Source organism: Toxorhynchites rutilus, chromosome 2 (assembly GCF_029784135.1).
Source record: "Toxorhynchites rutilus septentrionalis strain SRP chromosome 2, ASM2978413v1, whole genome shotgun sequence".
Classification (NCBI taxonomy): domain Eukaryota; kingdom Metazoa; phylum Arthropoda; class Insecta; order Diptera; family Culicidae; genus Toxorhynchites; species Toxorhynchites rutilus.
Genome location: NC_073745.1, coordinates 321,565,714 through 321,583,124, shown reverse-complemented (window position 1 = coordinate 321,583,124; position 17,411 = coordinate 321,565,714). Strand labels below are relative to the sequence as shown.

Here is a 17,411-nt window from a genome sequence, read left to right as displayed (position 1 = left end):
TTCCTCCATCGAACTCCAATCCCGACAGGGGGAAAGAATTAAAGAACTGCATAGTTAAAGAATTAAAGAATTAATGAATTAAATAATTAAAGAATTGAAGAATTGAAGAATTAAAGAATTAAAGAATTAAAGAATTAAAGAATTAAAGAATTAAAGAATTAAAGAATTAAAGAATTAAATAATTAAAGAATTGAAGAATTAAAGAATTAAAGAATTAAAGAATTAAAGAATTAAAGAATTAAAGAAACAAATAATTAAAGAATTGAAGAATTAAAGAATTAAAGAATTGAAGAATTAAAGAATTAAAGAATAAAAGAATTAAAGAATAAAAGAATTAAAGAATTGAAGAATTAAAGTATTAAAGTATTAAAGTATTAAAGATTTAAAGAATTGAAGAATTAAAGAATAAAAGAATTAAATAATTGAAGAATTAAAGAATTAAAAAATTAAAGAATTAAAGAATTAAATAATTAAAGAATTAAAGAATTAAAGAATTAAAGAATTAAAGAATTAAAGAATTAAAGAATTAAAGAATTAAAGAATTAAAGAATTAAAAAACTTAAAAATTAAAGAATGAAAGCTAGAATTTGAAGACTGGTACCTAGAATAAATTATTCGAATTTGGTATAAGGCATCGTGCACAATTATGTTACGCGAGTAGGAGGGGGGAGAGGTGGGTCGAGGTTGCGTTACTTAACACGTTCGTCGCCCATTAATAAATGAAGATCAAACTTAGTTTGTAGACAACTTTTACATGATCGAGTGATTTTTTTTTCTATTTGAAGACGAATTGACAGCTGACAATTATTTTATTCATATAGCATTATAATAAATAAATAACATCGTTTATCTTTTTCTTACTAAAGCACAGAGAATGTAAATTCTTAAAGTGCACTCACACTGTCGTGAAAATTCATTTCCTTCGAAAGTTTATTTTTTAAATGAATTGAAAATGCACAGCTCGAAGCGCAAAGAAGCGATTAAATCACTTGAGGACCATCTGCTGAACCATCAAATGGTGGATCGACTAAAGTTTGGATAAAAAATAGAAATTTATATATACGAATAAAAAATAGAAATATTATGTATACGAAATTTATATAATACGTCGAAATTTCATAAATAACTCTTTAGTAAAAAGTTCCGGGGACCCTGAAAAGGTTTAATGGCTTGCGTGGTTTTGTAGAATCATTTCTTGTCTTCGCGAGAACGATACACTAATTGATCATATGTCGCAATTTGTTTCTTCATATCAATGCACGCATTGCACTGAGTATTTAACGAGAGGCATCTTCCGTGCATCGCCATTCAACAGTTGCAGCGATAAAAATGAAACATCGTGAAAATTACCGTTTATGAAACATCGTTCCTCGACTCTCGATCAAAACCGTCAACAAAGCTACGAGCTTGTTGCATCAGAACATGATGCGCACGAGAGCAAATACGAAGTATTGAAGGTGTGCTATTCATATGTACAGGAAATGAACAAATTCGATGTTCCACGCAACGAAAACAAACAACACACACACAAAGCAACACTGATGGCTAGAAGCGACCTATAATCATTTGCACACTTCTCTTTTTTTTGCCGGCTTTGCCATGGCTCGGATGGTTGTGTTAAATGCAATTCCAGATGCACTTCAAGTGAAATATTCGCTAGCGTTCACGGCTCCAGGGGAAACATAAAACACAAAACGAGCAAAATAAGCGACCTTTGTTGTTTGGGACACAGAAAGATTCTGAGAATTTTCCTCAGAGGAGATGCAATACTTATACGCTAGCGACAGCTTACTTATTATGCAAGGGTGGAGTTTACTTCGCAAATATTCTTGTTTCGTCCGTTATTGACAGCTCTGTTCGGAAAAGCACACAAATGGACAGAATGGAGGAATATATGGGGAAATGGGAATGCTTCAATTTTCATCAATTTAAACCATATACGGAATTTGGGATTGTAATGTATAGCATATAGAAAAAATCTTAGAAAATTTCCGATTCGATTGGTATGCAAATCGTCAAAATCTGTTCACCGCATAAATAGTTATTAATGCTAACTTCATTTCATAAAAATGTGACCTGTTTTCTGATTTGGCACCCTTAATGTAAGACGTAGTCCTACGCCAAAAAATCTGTCCTGTCCACATCCTAAGCATTAGCTATATATTAACTTTATGTGCCCTTTTCAAGCGTTGACGGTTCTCAAGTTTAGCCTTATTATGCTAACTTTTAATTCATTATTACCATTATAATTTTGTGTGTTCCTGAAATATATGGTCGGTGTTAAGTCAGACCGGACCTATGACATTATTATGATTTCGAGAAAAACGAGTTTGAAGTTTGGTGCCTAACCTCCTATTTTCATTGAGCGTTCAAAACAATTTCGATAAGTTATTCCTGCTGTTCACGTGATTTTCCAAATCTTATAAATGTCGAATGTAGCTTACAAAATGTTTAACCTAATGCAATCAATAACTCGAATTTCTTAATTTTGCGACTTGGTCCGCTCTGACTTACCACCGACCATATTATAATGAACATATTTACGTTGCCCAATGTGAGCAAGCATCCCATGGTAACTGAATAAATTTCCATTGCACCTCAATAAAGCAATGTTTCGTGCATTACGTGGGTACCATCAACATCGTCTAGTCAATAACTTCGATTCCAATCAATGATAATAAGGCTAAAATTATGCTTCAAATTGGACTTATAAACCTAACATATTTCAATACAGATTTGTTTTAAGAAAAAGCTAAGATAAAACAATTTTTTCAGAGCAAAAACACAGATCTTCATATTGTCACGGCTGCTAAACAAAAGCTTATTCGCAGGATGCTACGGCCCTTTGGCCATGCTGAAGCAGTTTAATATTGATATGTTATATTGTAATGAATGAAAAACAGCAGCTAAAGAGAAAATGATCCTTAATTTCTCTTTTTGTTTTTCTTTTGACTCTTTACCATTTCTCGACAATTCCGTGAGCATTCTGTATGTTATATGCCTCTCATAATATATGTTTATATTCTCTGTTTGCTTCCTGCATTATGCCGTTGTCGCGCTGCTACGCTTTACATACATCTGTACTTGGCTGCAAACAACATGCTACTCTGCACTCATATCTTGTCATACTCACAATGCACCATTCGATACAAACCGTTACTATACGTATTCGTTAAAATACACTGTACACAGTCATTAATTATCCTACTTCTTATGCTGACAATAATGCTATCGACGGTAAGCCACTATTTTCAGTTGCCTCAGAATAAATTTTGCACAATGATTCGGAAGGGATAGTGTTGCGCAAACACTTAATTTGCTTGCTTGCTGATGCTGCTTCTTCCGAAGTCAAATCCGTCCGAACGTGACGATGCACATGAAACGCGTTGGCTTGACGAAGATAGACATAAGTATAATATTACTTCTCATAGGTAAAACCAACTGGTCCGCTGTAGCCAAGAAAGCTACCGCTAAACCCTTCGGACTGGAAATGGGACAACTCAAGTTGCTCAAGCAGGATGCGGTCACGCAGCAGGAGAAGGAACCGGCGAAGCAGAAGGTTGATACCTTCCTCAAGTTTAGCTTCCAAATTGATAGTATTAACATTAAGTTATTCACTGGTAAGATTTGTGATCGATGTGGATGAATCTGTAATCCAATTATGTAAATTCTTTTACAGCTCCCGGAGAGGGACTGGCTTGTTTCGAGGTTTACTATCTGTCACTGCAGGGAAAAAAGCTGACGGACGGCTCCCTCAACACGGCTATCATTTTGTGCGATATCCGTTTGGACGACATCCGCCCGAACCGGGAGAACATGCTAACGCGTTTGATGGAACGCCGTGCGCACAGCTCGAAGGTTAGCTTCGTCAGTAAAAGTGACGACGAAGAGGGCATGATGGCGCCCTTGCTTTCCATGATCGATATCACGTTCAATATGAAGGAGAGTGATATGTTTGCCGATGTGAAGGTTTCCAGCTTTAATTTGATTCTGTCGGTTGATTTTCTGCTGAAGATTCAGCAGTTTTTGCAACCGGAAGAGCTGGCGGAGCAGAAAGCGATACAGGCCGCGGAGGAGCAGGCCAGGCGAGAACGCAAGTCGAGCACCTCAGCAGGTAAATGGATTGTATTGGGGGTTGAATATAGTGTTTTCTAGCCATAATTCGATCAACATTTCTTCTCCTCTGTGAATTGTATATCAAAGCCCTAAAAGTCCTAAACTCAACCTTTTTGACGTAGGACTACGTCATTTCTATACATTTCTATACTAGGGTGTAAGTTCAAAGTTTCGAAAACGATACCGTTATGCCGGAACAACAAGTGCGTTAATACCTCCTATCCAATTGAACGAAATGACATGATAATCACTTTATTCGAAAGATGAAATGTCTACCGTTGTATGCTCGTTACTGATTGATCCAAAAACTTGTTTCAATAGCATCAAAATTGCTTTGAAAGCAAGTTATTGAAATCACACAAACAACTCTTTTTGTTAGGTGGTAATCGAATCTAAGAGACGAACGAACTCTCAGAGTTTAGAGTCTCTTTAATTCAAAACCTGAACCTGTGGTAATCGAGTTGGCATCGATTGCCGGCGGGCGCCGTGCGTCGAGTGAGAAAGTAGCCGCCAGGAAGAACCCGAAAAATGTCATCGCTGATGGAAACAATCTTCCGCTGCTACTGGAGGTAAGAAAACAGTAACCGCTGCACAAAGCTACTACAAAGCTGCCGGTGCAACTATAGCAAAGCAAAAGCCAGCTAAACTTCACTCCCAACATTCTTCCAAAAATGGAAGTAAAAGTGACGAACCAGCCGAAATGTGTTGAAAGTCATTATAATAGAGGAAAAAAACGCGCACAACACGAGGGATTTTGTTTTCAGCAAATTAAGTCCAGTTCTTTTTAGAACTAAGTATTACTTTAAAGAGAAAGAGTTTATAAAATACTGCGATGAAATACATTCTTCAAGTGCGATCAATGTTTTATTACGTCTTTCGGCAACCTAATAAAAGGTGTGTCACATCAAATTGCATCACGGAAAAAACGCTGTAGAAATTTAATTTTTAGGAATTATATCTTCAGCTTTCGCTTATAATCAGATAAGAGTGTATAGATCACGTTGGCCATGCTTCATTGTAAATTTTTCGTAAATTTGGAAAAATGTCGTCGAACAAAAAAGAGCGTCGTGAATTAATCCTGTGCACTCATTTCGAGAATCCGGAGTTGTCACATCGGGACATCGGTAAGATGCTGGGAATCGTCCAATCCACGGTCAGCAGAGTACTAAAACGATACTTCGAGAACCTAACCATCGACCGGAAGGTGAAGAACGGCAAAAATGGATGCTCCGTCAGTGAAAAAGATCACAAGCGCGTAGTTAAGCAGTTTAGACGTGATCCGAGAAGTTCGGTCCGGGATGTCGCTAATAAGCTGTCAAGTTCATTCGTCCAGCGGACCAAGCAGCGGGAGGGCCTGCGTACATACAAGGTTCAGAAGGCTCCTAACCGCGACGAAAGGCAAAACATGGTGGGAAAGACGCGAGCCCGGAAGCTGTACACCGAAATGCTGACGAAGCCGCATTGCTCCGGAGGAGATTCGCAAGCAGAAACTATCCAAGTTTGCCAAAAAGTACATGGTGTGGCAAGCGATCTGCTCTTGCGGAAAGCGGAGCGCCCCCTTCGTGATGACCGGCACGGTAAACGGGCAGGTTTACCTTAAGGAGTGCCTACAGAAGCGCTTACTACCACTATTGAAGCAGCCCGAGGGCCCGACCATCTTCTGGCCGGATCTCGCTTCGTGCCACTATTCAAAGGACGTGTTGGAGTGGTACGAAGCCAACGGGGTCACCTTCGTGCCAAAGGAAATGAACCCGCCCAACGCGCCGGAGCTTCGCCCAATAGAGAAATATTGGGCGATTATGAAGCAGGCCCTCCGGAAGAACCCTAAAGTTGTCAAATCGGAGGCGGACTTCAAGAGAAAATGGATTTCTGTTCAAAAAAAACTACAACCTGATGTTGTACAGAACCTTATGGACGGGGTAAAGAGGAAGGTGCGAGCATACGGGCTTGGGCTCGAAGTATGAATAAAAAGAAAATGCCAAAAGTTGTTTAATAGTTTTTATTTTACTGTCTAAAATTTTCAAAAGGATCGGTCTACTGGGCGAATTTCTACAGCGTTTTTTCCGTGATGCAATTTGATGTGACACACCCTTTAGGGGTACAATGATTCTTGAGAAAAAATCTTGAGATTCATTCCCGATTAATGCTCGCCGACTAACGACGTTTACTCAACAATTTCTCAAACGGGAAACTGGGTATTGTGACGAAGGGAGTGCGATCGCAACATTTATGTAAACTAATTCAAAGCGACATTTATTCTGTCTATTGAAAATGATATAGATGCAACTTCGAACAAATGATCACTAAAGCAACGGCAGTTGTACGTCAACCTTGCGGTTATATTATATATCACATATATAACCCTCCCTTGGTTTTTTCATAGGGGCCACATACAGCCATGTTAGTCATGTTGTCGCGGGCCTTCAAAAATTATAGTTGTGTGTAGGACACGACCGCATCTCCGATCTAGGACTATGGAATTTTATTAATCAATCTACTTGTTTATTATGTTTATAATTGTGTGAAATGGACAAAGCGATGTTGATCGCTCGCTGGCAGAAACAAGACTGGTTCACAGAAATTGAAAATTTTGATTTTACGCTTAGATCGTGCAAGCAAGTTGTTTTCGGGCGGTGCTTAAATTGTATTATTTCCTCGTTTCCCAGTGTTCATAGAATGAACATTCCAGTTGGATTCCGAGCGTACTTTTAGGATGCACTTGGTTCGTAGTGGTATATTCCAATTATGTTGGCATTTTTGATTGTGCTTATCGGATGTGTTAGTTTAAACTATTCGATAATACGAATAATCAAAATCTGTTCGCCCTAAGTTGTTAACAAAAAAATGTTTAAAAAAAGTAGAATATAATGACGGTTGCTTTGTTGTGACATCGTTTTAAGGAGGTAGAGAGCTGTCTATTCGCTCGCCTCTCTCTCAGCCATTTTGTTACTATTATAAATGTTGAAGTTTCAAATGTCATTCGCTTTTATCCATATAAAAAGCCATTTTGAACATTGTCTATGGAGGATTTTGAGAGAAAACCGACGACCAATGATATAAATGTTGAAATCCACAGAACAAATGCATGGGGGAATGTCTTTGATGAAAGCTGTTGACCAAGCACTGACTGGAACAAGATTATGTGCTAGAAATTACGCATAGAACGAAAGCTGATTAACGAACAAACGTAAATAAATATTGTATCACACACATGGACAAGTAAAAACTTGTTGACCGCACGGTGAATCCACGTGTAGGTAAGTATACGATGGTACAGAACAAATGCATGGAACAGTGGGTATGCATTCAATTTTCGTTAATTTTAACCATTTGCGGATTACGGAATCGTAACGTTTAACAAGTCTTAGGGAATTTCCGATTCGATTGGTATGCAAATCATCAGAATTCGTTTATAGCTATAAAAGTTTATAACGTAACTTTATTTCATGAAATCGTTTTCTGATTTGGCACCCTTACTGTAAGACGTAGTCCTACGTCAAAAAACGAAAATAGAAACAAACATTACAGAATTTCAAGAATGAATTAACATGTGCTGTTAATTGTTCGCTGTCTAGAGCGACAATGCAATACTGAATTTATTGAATATTCAAGTACAGGCAAACCTTTTTTTGTGCGGGGGATAGAGACCGCATAAAAAAATCTTATAAAAAAATTCGTGCAAAACTTCACCAGTAGCTTTAAAAAATCGTGTTCGGTACACATTTTGAAAAAAAAATTTTTTTGTGCGGTAGTTAGGGACCGCATAAAAAAAGTGTCCTCCAAGAAAATAACTCAAATCCACGCCGTTCGCTTTTTAATTTCCTTTTGTTTCCCTGCTTTTCTATGGGACAGTTTGCCTTTTCGGTTGCGCGTGACTGTTTTGTGCTTTTAGTTGCTTGTTGAAACGTGTTGCTGTTAAAAATCATGTTATGCAACGAACAGAAAATCGCACAAAAAAAATCGCACAGAAAAAAAAATCGCACAAAAAACCGCTCAAAAACAAGTTTTACTGTAGTATTTCACTATCTCTTAGCAAAATTACATTTCCAACAAACAAACACTCCAAACTGCCGTTTTACAACAGAAAATCCGAACCGAATCGGGAGTATGGTGGGATGGCAGCGTGGCAGCAACTGCTGCGGAACAGATTTTCACCTTCAGTTTTCTACCGAAGAACGCAATTCTCATAACTGAAAAAATACATTTTCCACATACGACTTGAAATGCGCTACACTTTGACGCCACTTTTATGCTTTATACCTGGAAATAATGCTCTAATTTACAGAAAATAATTGGTCTATGGAAAAAATCATCAAAATCATCAAAAGTCTTGCGACTTGCGACCAAACGACAGCGTCAGCGAGAAAATGACCCTTTTCAATACCGAGTGTTTAATTTAGTTTTCCAAATCGGCAAATAATCTATATATGCGCCAGAAAGAATCTTAGAAAACTTTTATAATTTAGAGCATCATCATCATTTCACTTCAAACTTCAAACACTTCTATTAAAACATATCGCAGACTAGCATTCAGGGCTACTCGCGACTAATTCAAAGAAGCTGCCGTTGCATAAATAAAATTACTATAAATAAATTCGCAGTAGATAAAATACGGAAAAACCATCGTTTTGAAAAGCTTAGTTTTGGTACCAGCATCGAGATATCTAGTAGTAAGATTAAGCTGCTTCAAAGACCCATAGACTTTCCTACACTGTATGTTCACATTATCACCCAAGGACAGACCGCAAACTTTACTACATTTCCGCTTTCAGGAGCTCTCGGTGGAATCCGAAGCTTACTAATTAGGAGTTTTACACCACATTTTAAAATGAGATTGGATCTTAAAATTATACATGGAAAGTGTTTTCGAAGAGTAAAAAGAAGAACGTAAACATGAACCTGTAATCTTTTCGCGACGGGAGTCGTGTGTGCGGCAAAGTATGCGAAAATTGTTAATGCATGCTTATCCGCAATGTGTCTCTTGTTTCTCATATCTTTCGTATTGCTCTTATATTGCTATGGCATATATATTATACACAACTTGAGTATATGCTGTACCAGTATGGGAATGAAGAACATTTATTTTTAAGATCATTCAATGTTTTAAATCAGGATGTCAAAAGATGTGCTGAAAACTAATTTTGGGTGAATGTGCAATATCTATCTCCCGTTCTTATTTTGTAACGAGCAAATGAATGACATTAGCATTGAGAAAGTCTGCTAGCTGGAGCGAGACTGTGCCTTAAATAATGATGTCCATGATTTGAATTATAGAATCTTCAAAATTTCTCGGTTCATCAGACTGTAGCTTTGAAAAAAGCCGATTTGGAAAACTAATTTAAACTCCCGGGCTTGAGAACAGCCATTTGAAAAACTTTGATAATTTTACGTGTTTTTGAGAGCAACCATATGATAATCAGCTCTATTCTGTTGTCCGACGGATTTCCATTTCGTTCGAAACCGTTATTACGTTCGAGTTATAATTTCGTATTCTCTATTTCGAACGTTTTGGCCGTTGAATGTTCGAAGAGAAACAGATCGAACGAAATGCAAAAACAACTCGAACGGAATACAGAATGGAATTTTATCAAGTCGTTCGAAATATTTCGAATCGATCGAAATACAGAATAGGGGTGAATGTTATTGCACCAAAAGATAGCTTAATTGATTAGCTATCACCAATTTCATTAAATTTTGTATGACTTTATTGGGCAATAAATATGATTTGAAACCAGTATGTCTGGAAAGTGTTCTCAATTTCAATAAAAAAAACCATTAAAATACAAAAATATGTGAATTTTTCTACAGTATTGCTTTGATAAAAGAACACATATTGAGATGTACGGCAAAAATCATACGAAAAATCGAACATTGGCCATAACGAACATTATTTTTCTTTTGAATCAATACCAACACATCTAACCTCCGCAGCGCATTCTGGTTTGTTCATTTTGGAAGAAGGTTTTTTCACTTATTTTTGCATTTTCAATTGAGAATGTTTGCAAGTATCGATGAATTTACCAAATATTGAGGAAAAGTTATATTTGTGTCCGAAATAACCTTAGGTGATGGCGATCCGTAGAATTTTGTGTGTGGTGGAGCTGGATGAAATCATCAGTACGTGGAACGATTATTATAATGATATTGCTGGTGTGAACATGTTTTCGCCGGATCCGATGGACGATCTCATCGATGAAGAAAACCTTAATGATGATTCTTTTCAGCTGTATAATAATCTCCCAACCTTCAATGCCATTTTTTTCGCAGCGTATTTATACTACCCAGGTTTTGGAAAATGTTCGATTTTTCGGGAGATGGATAATAGGAAAGAAATAATTCTCAAGCATTGACATCCCTTCACCACCAATAATAAAAGACGGGTGGGTAATGTCGGGGACATAACCGGAATGACGTAGGACTATACAACTGTCCCCTTTGTATAGTCCTACGTCATTCCGTCATTGCTAAATATATATTTTAAATATATTGTTTTATTTTCTTCTCCTACGTGAATACCTACCTATCTACCTGAAAAATGGATTAGTTTACTGTTTACTCTTTATGAACATGTTGGGGGTTCTGAAAAGAACCTTTGGTGTTGTGTTTTTGCGTTTTTTCTACAAACTTGATTCTTGATTTTTTTCTAAAGGCTTTGTACTTATTAAATGTTCAACGCCGGGCATCTTTCGGCGTATGCACATATCGTACAATCAAAATGATGGCTGTGATAGGGAATGCATAGGTAGTCATCAGCTCATTCACTATCATATATTTCACAGCACATTACTGTACCTTAAACTGTGGTTTCGGAGACGAATGAATTGTAAGATTTGTAGTCTCCGCAAACAAAGTAAATAAAAATGAAAAAGAACTGAGGTTTTGGAGACGATCTGTTCAGGAATAAACGAGCTATAAGCGTTCTGAAAAACCAACAGTAAATACAGGGACGGATGACCTTCGGATTAAAGTCCTTTAAAATAAGAACAGAGCAGCAGGAAATACATAGCTCATCATGTTGCTCCTTAGTTATTTTTCTATACAATGCAGATGTAACGTCAGTCAGTTTTCAACAAAAGTTATCAACCAAAGAAAGCAGTTCTTGCTACCGAGAAAATTCGTTAATCCCATCCTGCATACAATGTGTTGAAGCTACTTTTAATTCGGAAACCATGCAAGGGTTTGTGAAAACTGAATGATCAATTTAAAAGACCCCAACCACCAATAAGTTCAAGAACAAGCATAAACAAAATAAATCAGTTTATATTATATGTCATATTATATCACTTTAGAATGCATTGGTATTGTGAAAAACTTTTAATAACTCTTCTTTGAAAGGTTTAATGGCCCTGAAAAGCGCCGTGTTTTACGGTGGCTGGTTTTGCCACCAAAGCAGTCTGTATAAACAAACTTTTTCCTTCTTCTACCTGCTGCCGTTTTGCGATTGCGTTTGTCACTCGCTGAAACTAGTTGTTGCCATCGAACCGAATGTGCTCTGTTCTGTAGGCGGGTTTTCTTATTGTCGTGAGCAGCTTCGCAAGCTAACTCGAGCACTCCGGCGGCCGAAATTCTATAGCCGCTATTAGGTATACTGGTGCTCCGGCACCAATCCGTTGATGCGATGTGATGTGAAACGATGCCATACAACCACACTGATTTACGGTTTGAAAGAGAATGATATATTTTTCAGCGGATCCGCGCGTTTTGTACTTTAGCGGTACACGCTCACAGGATAGAGACAAATCGGCAGACTCAGCCAAAGGGGCGAGTCCAACGAGACGAACGAAAGAGCGTTAAAAGGCAGCGATGGCAAAAAAATACATATATTACGATTTGTTCGCTAGTTGGATTCACATGCAGTTGTTTCTAACAAACACAAAGGCACCGAAGACTAGTGGAATAGTGGAAAAATCGCCAAAAAGTTCGGCACGGCGCAGAAGAATATCTCGGAAACCGACAGGAAGAAAGAGTAGGAATCATATGCTATCTACATCATAAGGTGCTGAAGCAGGTTTATTCCGACATCGGTTTCTCATCGAAGGCGATGAGCGTCATGAGCTTCGTCAATACATCTTTGAGCGTATCGTAGCGGAAGCCTCGCGTCTGATCCACTACAATAAACGGTCAACCATTACGGCGTGGGAAATTCAGATTGCAATCAGTCTGTTGCTGCCCGATGAACTTGCATGCGGTTTCCGAAGGTACCAAAGCGGTGACGAAGTATACCAGCTCCAAGTAAAGAGCGTTTTCCGACTGCTGATCCGGAAGCAAACCCTAAAAAGGGTCCTTTTCAGGTCCACAAAATCATCTTTAATCTAAAGAGTTTATTGTTTTGTTAACACTCGATATCCCCATCTTGTTCGGCTAAACCTTCCTGTTTAGCGATTGCGTTTGCCACTCGCCACAGCTTTCACAGTTGGAAAATTTCTTTCCATCCAGATTGTGACATGTTGTACAGTAAATTACACTTAATGCGACGTGCCGAAGCACCACTCGGTGTCGCATTGGAGGCGATTTTAACCTGTAATTGAACATTTGCGATGACAGTGGTACAGTGTCGACTTTCAATGTGGGGTCAAAATTTGGACCCCGATTTCTATGTTTACAAAAATGTCTAAATAAATATGTTGCGTTACATGTCCGTCCAATTAGCTAAATGTCGAAATTATTGTAAATTACTGCACTTTAAATCTGGAAGCAATTTAAGAATAGGTGAAAATTGAATAATTGCGAAAGTCCACAACCATCAATAAGCTCAGAACAACTGACAAATTCACATACTCATCATATCCTGGCAAACAAATTATGAAAAAATCAATTTTTTGTTTTATTATTATTTTGGATATTATTTTAGAATGCATTGAACTGTATTTCGTAAACTCTTTTTTGAAAGGTTTAATGGCCCTGATAAGCGCCGTGTTTTATGGAATGGTACCAATTTAGAAAACTTACTCGTGGTTTTGAAAAAACCATTTCGAACGCCCTCGATGCCGCCTTGTTCTGGATTTGCCACCAAAGCAGTTTGTATAAAGAACAAACTTTTTTTCTTCTGCTACCTAGAGACGAATGAACTCTCAGAGTTTAAAGTCTCTTTAATTCAATACCGTTACCGTTACCGTTCTGCTACCTGCTGCCGTTTTGCGACTGCGTTTGCCACTCGCCACTCGCTGCAACTGCCTGTTATTGTCTTGGTGTCCACGGAACCGATTGTGTTCTGTTCTGAATGCGGGTTTTCTTATCGTCGCGATCCTCCTTTGCTCCTTTGGCATGCCCAGACATGGCTGCTTGTGTTGGTTTGTTGATGTGATGTGATCGAAACGATGTGGTGTACGGTTTGGATGAGAATGAGCGTTACGGCAGCGGAGCGGGGATTTTTAAGCTGACTGGCTGACTCGAGAATTACGCATGTGTAAGACTGCGACCAATGTTTCGTTCATTTTTTTCTTTTTCCTTTCCAATCGTGCTTCATTGTATTTCGCTGCTGCTCTGGTTGCCCGTTTTGGTCGGTACGATTTGAGGAGCACAAAATGGACCAATCAAAAATGGGCACATAGTGTATTTGGACAATGCTTGATATTTCACAATTATTCAATTGTTTATCTCAAGAAAAATTAAATGTTATTCGTTATGATAGATGCGTAGATATATTTCCTATCAATTGATGCAAACACCTTTGCGATCTATTGAGAAATGCCCGAGTTATAAGCGTTCCAAATCTTGCATTTTTTCCTACTTGTTCAGTGCCTAGATTTTCATTTCACCCCCTATATCTTCCGGTTAGACGTAGTCCTACGTCAAAAAAAACAGCAACTGCTTTCGTTTGAATGAAAAAGCTTGCCGGTAGTAAGTTGAAACTACATGAACTAAGAAAGGTCACATCTCAGCATAGGTAAATTAATTCAGCTTTATACAGTAATCGTTCGCTAACTGGTCCTGGTTTAACTGGTCTGCTATTTAACTGGGCGAACGTTAACTGGTCCTTGGACCAGTTAAAAAGCACAATTTCGTAAACAATCGACGCCATATTCAAATGGAAGATTTGCTGTGAGGGGCATTCGAATGTAATTTTAAATGTTATGAAAGTTGACATTATTTTCGCACGACAAAAACATTGATTAAACTACAGAAAAACAATTTTCTCAAATCATATGGCATACCTGTTGTCGCACTCAATGCGAAACTTCCATTGGAATCCTTTTATTTATCCAATTACAGGAACTAAGCGAATCAAACAATTCATTGAAGTTTCCCTCGATTTTATTTGACGTTTAACATGCCGGACCAGTTAAAACGCGAATGACGATAAGTGGTCTTCTCTTTTCGCCCAGTTAGTGAATGTTTACTGTACCTAGAAACTTTCTTCCACTTTTGCTCATTCGTCCAGGAATGGGAAATTAATGCATTTATGAATGCCGTATATTCGCTAATTGAAGTGACTTTTAGTTCACAACATGTTTGTACTTGCAAAAAAAAGTGCGGGTTTCGGTCAATGTTCGATTTTTCGAACAGTCATTTCCCGGAAAATGAACACCTGTTACAATGAGAACGAAATAATTCTTGCACATTGGGGTTTCTTTAGCGTCAATAATCAAAATTACACCAATGGCTTTCGGGAAAAAATCATTTTTACGGTCTGGTCGTTAATGGGTTAATCGATTTCATTTATAAACTTGCAGCTTCTACCGAAAAATCTGAGGCCGGTCAGATGACGGTGATCATCAAGATCGAACAGCCAGACATCATTCTGGTGGAGAAGATGGATGACATCAACTGCTATGCGCTCATACTGAACAACGAAATTTCGCTCAATGTTCGTCTGGTTGGCGAACGGCAGATCATCAAGGGTGAACTGAAGGATCTCTGCCTGTACTACGCGGAGTTCAATCCGGAAACGCGAAACGATACGAAGCACTTCGTGATCCATCCTTGCTCGATTAGCTTGAATGGTTCAACGCCCGAAGGTAAAGGACTGCATCTCAGCTTGAACTCAACGAACATTAAGATCAGTGTATCGCCGGCGGTTATTGAGCTGATGAATAATGCCCTGACGACCCTGTCGGCTAACGAGCAGATCAAATTGGATGAAACGCAGCGGGCGGTGGATTACAGTGATTTGTGGAATATTCAGGGTTATGATCCAGATGAGTTCTGGTTCATAAGACCCGAGTTGGCCGAAGATGCACTCAGTTTGGAGTCGCTACGAACTATTGAGATCAAGGAGGAGAAATGTATGGTAGAGGTTCCCTCGATTTCGTTGATAATCGAAACCGGGCTCGGTATTAACACGATGCCTATGCTTTTCATTGAAACGAGCATGCAAGCGGAGGTTACGAACTGGAGCTCGGATATGAAAATCAACAGCTCGCTGTGTCTTAGTATGTCGTATTATAACCAGAGTTTGGCACTGTGGGAATATATCATCGAACCGAATGAGATAGAACAAGCGAACGGAAATGTAGACAGTGCTCCGTGGGAGCTGACTTTTGAATTGGAAGTTGATCATCATGAGGATCGTTCTCGAGATCCTACAACGAAAATTAACATCGCTTCTAAAGACAGCTTGGAAATGACCGTTACCAAAACCTGTCTGGACGTGCTTCAAAACTTGGGGAAAGCATTTTCGGAAGCTATTAAACGGGAAGGAATAGTTAAGACTGAAATTCAAGCCCCATATACCGTGCAGAATGATACCGGTCAGGACATCAAGGTCAACTTTGTTGGAAGTGATTTTGTAATTCATTCTTCCCATTTACAACCTGGTCAAGAGGATGAGCTGATTGCCATCGAACAGATTGGTGCGCAGGAAGTTAAGAGCTGTATCATTATGCCGAATGGCAGATTGAATCTGGAACCACGTGAGAAGGATGTCGAGCTTTCGATGCTCACGGTGATGCAGGACAATGAAAACAGCGCAAAAAAGAAGTTTATAAAAGCCGTCATTGGTGATTCGGACAAAGAGCTCACCCTGCCAGTGTATAAATCCGATAAGCGATACTTCCCGCTGTATCGAAAGACAGACCAGGAACCATGGGCCATTATATCGGAGGTCAAGATCGAGCACGGCTCAACGCTGGTGGTGTTGCGTGGAATTGTTCAAATTTATAATCATTTCACTGCCCCTGTTTACATCTATCAGTTTATTTGTCATGAAAAATACCTAGTTGGGGAAGTTCGACCGGGTGGATTTTTCAACGTTCCGCTGTATTATTTGTACAACGAATGCAAAGAGCTTCACTTCTCCATGAAGGGCTATCATTCGTCTGCCCAGGGTATCAGCTGGAAGGAATCACCGAACCATATTGAACTTATCAAAGCTCTTCAGTGCGATCCAATCAAGACGTTCGAGCCATTCTATATAAATGTACGTATTTCGTTGGTGGTTTATATTGTGTACCCGAATTCCAGTTTTTTCTCTGTTTCTTTCAACACAGGCTGTTCGCGAACGACATGATGTGTTCCACGAAGTTACCACAAAGCACACTATGCTGAGTGCCTGTTTCGAGATTCACTTAAAACCACCATTGATGCTGAGAAACGCTCTGCCGATCGGATTAACCATATCGGTTGCAGGTTGTTCTGTACGGCGGGAGCAAAACAATGAGGTGGTTACCAGTTCCGAGAGCATTTCCACCACCTCTACGATAGTGGGCGAGGATTTCCTGGATTACGGAGAGAAATTACTGCGTCCGGGAGAATTATTGCATCTTCCCACAGTCAAGACTGCTGCGAGATCCGCAACGGAGACATCCTATATTGTGGCGAGGGTAAGTTTTTTTTACTTTTGTCAAGGGAGAAGACTGAAAAAACTAACAACGAAAAAAAGCACAAAGGCATTACATTCTTATACCTTTCAACAAAAAACATAAATCTACTGCATATATAGTACTGGCAATAATAAAGAATACACTGTTTAAAACTTTTCCTCTTTGCTCATGAATCGTTTGTTTTAAATAAGTAAAATAGCAGTAAGCACCACAAATATTGTTTTTGAATTACTGTACTAGATTTTGTACATTGGTTATGCCAGATTTGATTATATTTGTAAACAAATGAATAATGTTGTAGAAACGGTCATTTTGAATGTGTCACAAAAAAAGAATACAGCCGAACAGTTTTCGTATTCAGCTGGAGATGGCGCGTCATTTGTTTGGGTTCCATCATTCTCTAAAGCCAGATTAAGTTTGTTGATTCTGAATACGGTTTCGTGAGTTGTTATAAGTGTTTTCTTGTTGATCATGAATTTCTGTGCTGAAACTATTAGTTAAGGACCATCAGGATGGTGTATTCCTTCGTAACAT

General features: G+C 38.6%; 1 protein-coding gene across 9 annotated transcripts in view; it reads left to right on the top strand.

The window, feature by feature from the left end:
* LOC129764739 (intermembrane lipid transfer protein Vps13) overlaps positions 1-17,411 on the top strand; it is a 75,326-nt gene that overhangs the window by 36,090 nt on the left and 21,825 nt on the right. For 7 of the 9 annotated variants that reach the window (XM_055764175.1, XM_055764174.1, XM_055764177.1 and 4 more), the window contains 5 exons: positions 3,193-3,237; positions 3,432-3,620; positions 3,680-4,114; positions 14,790-16,474; positions 16,545-16,877. In XM_055764175.1, the coding sequence (XP_055620150.1) occupies positions 3,193-3,237; positions 3,432-3,620; positions 3,680-4,114; positions 14,790-16,474; positions 16,545-16,877 (2,687 nt within the window). The remainder of the gene's footprint in view (positions 1-3,192; positions 3,238-3,431; positions 3,621-3,679; positions 4,115-14,789; positions 16,475-16,544; positions 16,878-17,411) is intronic. The other 2 variants (XM_055764183.1, XM_055764181.1) reach the window with 2 other exon arrangements.